Source organism: Mchenga conophoros, linkage group LG10 (genome assembly GCF_057382185.1).
Source record: "Mchenga conophoros isolate Kocher_MC1m ecotype Shallow Benthic linkage group LG10, M_conophoros_male_GT1.1, whole genome shotgun sequence".
Taxonomy (NCBI): Eukaryota; Metazoa; Chordata; class Actinopteri; order Cichliformes; family Cichlidae; genus Mchenga; species Mchenga conophoros.
The window spans coordinates 35,333,989-35,339,236 of NC_140535.1; the positions used below are offsets into that span (position 1 = coordinate 35,333,989).

Sequence of the window (5,248 nt, forward strand, 5' to 3'; positions counted from 1 at the left end):
ATTAGGCTTAAAACATTCCTGTCACGATCCTGGGTCTTATGACCCAGTGTTTTGAGTTTAGTTTATTTGGATGTTTATATGATTAAGCTCATGAGTTTTTCTAGTTCTTTGTTATTAGATTCCCCTTGTGTCTTCCAACCCCTGTTAAGTCTCCCTTGCCCTTCATGTGTTTCAAGTCTGTTATGCTGTCAAGTTCATGTAGTCATGTTTGCATTTCATTATGTTTCCTATTTTATTTTCTAAGAAGTTCTGTGTTTTGTTTTACTCTTTCCCTGTGGCGTTGTTATGTCCACGTTGTGTCTACTGTGGCTTTCTGTCCCATGTTTCAGGTCCCTATGTTCTGTCTTCTCAGTTGCTGTTAAGTTTGCATGTCTAGCGTTCAGTCAGTGTGTTTCCTGTTTTACTTTGAAGGTCCATGTCTCATGTGAGTGATTCTAGTTTTGCTTCCCTTGTCTCGTCCAGCCTGATCACTCCAAGCTGTGCCCTCTGTGTATTTAAGCCCTGTGTTTCTCTTTGTCAGTGTCGTAATCTCCCTCATGGCTGTGTTTCCCTGTGTATTAGTTATCCATGTCCCAGTTTAGTTTAGTTTAGTTTAGTTTTTCATGTCATTCTGCAATAAAGCAGCTTCTTGAGTTTAATTTTGTTGTCGTGAGTTTTGCGTTTGGGTCCTTTTCCTGCCTCCACACAGCTGAAACATGACAATTCCTTTTGATAAAAAGGAATGTAATCATTACATGGGTCTTTTTTTTTTGTCTCCCACTTCTCACTCCCAACTGGTCACAGTGCGAAATGAGCTGAATATTCTCCACCAAGATGAGCACATCTTTTTAAATAAGGCCGTCTTGAAAAATGTAGCTTTTTGCTTTTTGTATTTAACCCAAAATGAAAATGAAAATGCATCACACAACACTGCAGCTCCAGCCAAAAAGAAAGGGATGAAGAAAAATGTAATTTAAATTTTACATTTCTGTTTAGGTAATAGAAATGTGAGATTCATCAGGGAAACACAATGACATTAGATACCACTGATAAACAACAGACCCAACTACTCTCTGTGGTTTCAAGGGATCTTCCAGAAATGGTAACCTGATGTTCCCCTGATGAGTCATCATCAGGTACAAACTTGATTTCAAAACTCGGTAAAAGAAACTATATTTTATTGCCACTGTTTATGCAAGATCACGAATAAATTAAAAAGTCTAATCAAAACTTTAAACATGTGATGCTTTTCCACTTCTTTTGTTTTTTTTACAAGCACAATTTCTAAAGCTTGTTGTAGCAGTAGGAAATGAACAAATGTTCCTCTGGTGATAGAATTAGAATTCCTGAATTGAAGTTTCCTCATGTTGAGTTTTAGTTTGTTCATTGAAATTTCATTCCAAGTGTTCTCTTTTTTTTTCAGCAGTATAAAGATTATAACGTGCACAGCAAAGGAAATTAGATTTAAAGTGCTCAAATGGAAAAATTAATCCTTTTTACATCCACCAGATCCCCATTAACCTTTCAAGGGTTAGGGTGAGGTTTTGTTTTAGTTGCTTACTAACCAGACAGACTTTCAGACATTTTAAAAATTTTGGCTATTACTACTATCAGTAGATCACACACTGCAGTGTTAACCAAAATCAACTCCTAACTAATACCTCTGGGCAGGTCAACCACCTAAAATTGTTATTAATAAAAAACAAATAAACAAAAAAACAATCAGCCTAACACTCTAGTCTTTGTTTACCTGTTGTTTACTCCTAAAACCACATTTTCCTGATAGTTCGAACCACCAGCATTAAGATTTTAATCAACACTATATAAACTACATACATATATAAATCAGAGAGCAAAGAAAGGCCATCCAACAACGAATTAGTGACACGAAGTCTTAACTCCACCAAATGCAACACAAATAAAACCCAGCAAAGGCTACAGCCATTTTGGTCTATAGTAAGATCATGTGTGTGTTTGTGTCTCATACTCACCTCAGTTGACGTGAACCTCCTGATATCACACCTGAGGCTTGGCTGACACGTTTTTTATAATGTGAACATGTTCCCTGATGCTGATGGTTTGTCGCGTGAGTAAACAGTAAGACCTCCCCGGATGGCTGAACTCCTCACCCTATCTCTAAGGGAGATGCCAGCCACCCATTTCCGCCACTTGTATCCGTGATTCCATTCTTTCGGTCACTACCCACAGCTCGTGAGCATAGGTGAGGGTAGGGGATGTAGATCGACCAGTAAATTGAGAGTGCCCCCTTTTACACTCAACTCTCTCTTCACTACAACAGACCAGTGCAGCCTCCGCATCACTGCAGCCACAGCACTTAGGCCACCCAAGTGAAAGCCTTCTGCCACTTAGCTATGCCTAGAAATTCTGTTCATAAAAATTACGAAGAGAATCTATGACAAAGGGCAGCCCTGGCAGAGCTCATCACCCACCGGGAACAAGTCCAACTCATTGGTGGCTATACGGTCCAAGCTCTTACAATTCAATTCAATTTCAATTCAATTTTATTTATATAGCGCCAAATCACAACAAAAGTCGCCTCAAGGCGCTTCATAGATACAGAGAAAAACCCAACAATCATATGACCCCCTATGAGCAAGCACTTTGGCGACAGTGGGAAGGAAAAACTCCCTTTTAACAGGAAGAAACCTCCGGCAGAACCAGGCTCAGGGAGGGGCGGGGCCATCTGCTGTGATTGGTTGGGGTGAAAGAAGGAAGACAGGATAAAGACATGCTGTGGAAGAGAGACAGAGATTAATAACAGATATGATTCAATGCAGAGAGGTCTGTTAATACATAGTGAGTAAAGAAAAACTCAATGCATCATGGGAATCCTCCGGCAGCCTACGTCTATTGTAGCATAACTAAGGGAGGATTCAGGGTCACCTGGTCCAGCCCTAACTATATGCTTTAGCAAAAAGGAAAGTTTGAAGCCTAATCTTAAAAGTAGAGATAGTGTCTGTCTCCCGAATCCAAACTGGAAGCTGGTTCCACAGAAGAGGGGCCTGAAAACTGAAGGCTCTGCCTCCCATTCTACTTTTAAATACTCTAGGAACAACAAGTAGGCCTGCAGTGCGAGAGCAAAGTGCTCTAATAGGGTGATATGGTACTACAAGGTCATTAAGATAAGATGGAGCCTGATTATTTAAGACCTTGTATGTGAGGAGCAGGATTTTGAATTCAATTCTGGATTTAACAGGAAGCCAAAACAGGAGAAATCTGCTCTCTTTCTAGTCCCTGTCAGGACTCTTGCTGCAGCATTTTGGATTAGCTGAAGGCTTTTCAGGGAGTTTTTAGGACTTCCTGATAATAATGAATTACAGTCGTCCAGCCTGGAAGTAATAAATGCATGAACTAGTTTTTCAGCGTCACTCTGAGACAGGATATTTCTAACTTTAGAGATGTTGCACAAATGGAAGAAAGCAGTCTTACATATTTGTTTAATATGTGCATTGAAGGACATGTCCTGGTCAAAAATGACTCCAAGGTTCCTCACAGCATTACTGGAGGCCAAGGTAATGCCATCCAGAGTAAGAATCTGGTTAGATACCATATTTCTAAGATTTTCAGGGTCGAGTACAATAACCTCAGTTTTATCTGAATTAAGAAGCAGAAAGTTAGCGGCCATCCAGGTCTTTATGTCTTTAAGACATTCCTGCAGTTTAACTCATTGGTGTGTGTTATCTGGCTTCATGGACAGATAGAGCTGGGTGTCATCAGCATAGCAGTGAAAATGTATGCTATGCCTTCTAATGATATGGCACTAGGGAAAGTTATGAAGGATCTTCTTATGGTGCAATGGAGAAGCTCTTGACACACACTTCACACTTGTCAGGCAGACACCAACTGGTGTCTGGTGTGACTGAGGCCTTACCTGCATTATATTGAGGGAAATGCAGATGTCTGAGGTGAACTGCTGTGATGTATGTATTTAGTAAAATACACAAAGGAAATCGGGATATGAGAAATAAAAAAAACATGAAAGGCAGAAAAACGTACTGTAAATATATTTATTTATTTATTGAGAATATGAATCATTTCCCGTCAGTCACAGTCACTGTATTCCTCGTGAACATGATGAACATTTTTTGTCGGACTGCTTTGATCTGCATCCCATAGATAACAGCATTCAGTGCTGGAGGAACCACATGGAACATCATGGAGGCTAACTTCCTTTGGTCTGTCAAATGTGGGAAGCGATGGAGGAGCACCATGACGGTGGATGACACAAACATGATGACGAACATAGTCAGGTGGGTGGTGTAGGTCTGGAGCGCTCGGCTGTTCAGTGTCTTGTTCTTGCTGCTCAGACACACCATGGCGATCCTCAGGTAGGTGATAATGATACTGCCGAGGGAGGAGCCAAATAGGAGGACAGTGTAGCCGAGACCGTAAATGTTATTGATGAGGATGCTTTCACAGGAGAGCTTAAACAAAGAGGCATTGTCACAGAAAGGGTTAAATATGATCCACCTGCAACGTGACAGGCGAACGCTGAGGCCCACGAGGATTGTCACCATAACGAAGATTACTGCCCAGGCCAAGACCGACAGCTTCACCACCATCCAGTTGGTCATGATGGCGGCGTACTGCAGCGGGTTGCAGATTGCCACATAGCGATCAAAAGCCATGATCATGAGTATAGTGTGAGAGGCACCTATATAAATGTGAACACAAAAGGCCTGAATGACACAGTCTACATAGTGGATGTATCGATCTGAGCTGGGAATAAAAATATCCCTCAGCATACGTGGAAAGATTGTTGTGGCTCCAAATACATCATTAATGCTCATGTTACAGAAGAGCAGATACATGGGCTGGTGGAGGCTACTATCCAGCGTGATCAGGATCACCAGGACAATGTTGGAAAGCATGGTGAAGATATAGATGAGGAGGAGGAGGATAAAGGTGGGAATGGAGGCATCTGGGCTGACCTGTAAACCTTCTAAGAGCAGGATATCTGAAGTCTGGTTTTCCATAGTGCAGAAGGTTAATTTCAACCTGGAGAGAAGACAAAAAACATGTTTATTTTCAAACTTTAAAGGGATTTTCAAGTGTTTTTGAAAGCCACTTACAGGCAGAACTTTTTGCTATTAGAAACTGAATTTGAATAAGTTAAATTTGTATTTGAATTTCTCAGATTGAATCTGAATTGCTCAACTTGAATAAAAGCTTCTAAAACAGAATTTGAATTAGCTTAATTTGAAATCCCATGTATTTGTTTGAAAAGGTTCATCACTAAGTTGAAATA

At 40.6% G+C, this 5,248-nt stretch overlaps 1 protein-coding gene across 1 annotated transcript; it reads right to left on the minus strand.

The window, feature by feature from the left end:
- Positions 1-4,031: 4,031 nt before the first annotated feature.
- LOC146566341 (olfactory receptor 52J3-like) lies at positions 4,032-5,041 on the minus strand. Its single transcript, XM_085287881.1, has one exon. The coding sequence runs from the start codon at positions 4,974-4,976 to the stop codon at positions 4,032-4,034; it is 945 nt and encodes a 314-aa protein (XP_085144007.1). The 5' UTR covers positions 4,977-5,041.
- Positions 5,042-5,248: the final 207 nt, after the last annotated feature.

Bases quoted from the DNA above. Each gene is read 5' to 3' on its own strand.
- LOC146566341 (XM_085287881.1), bottom strand. From the start codon at position 4,976: ATGGAAAACCAGACTTCAGATATCCTGCTCTTAGAAGGTTTACAGGTC.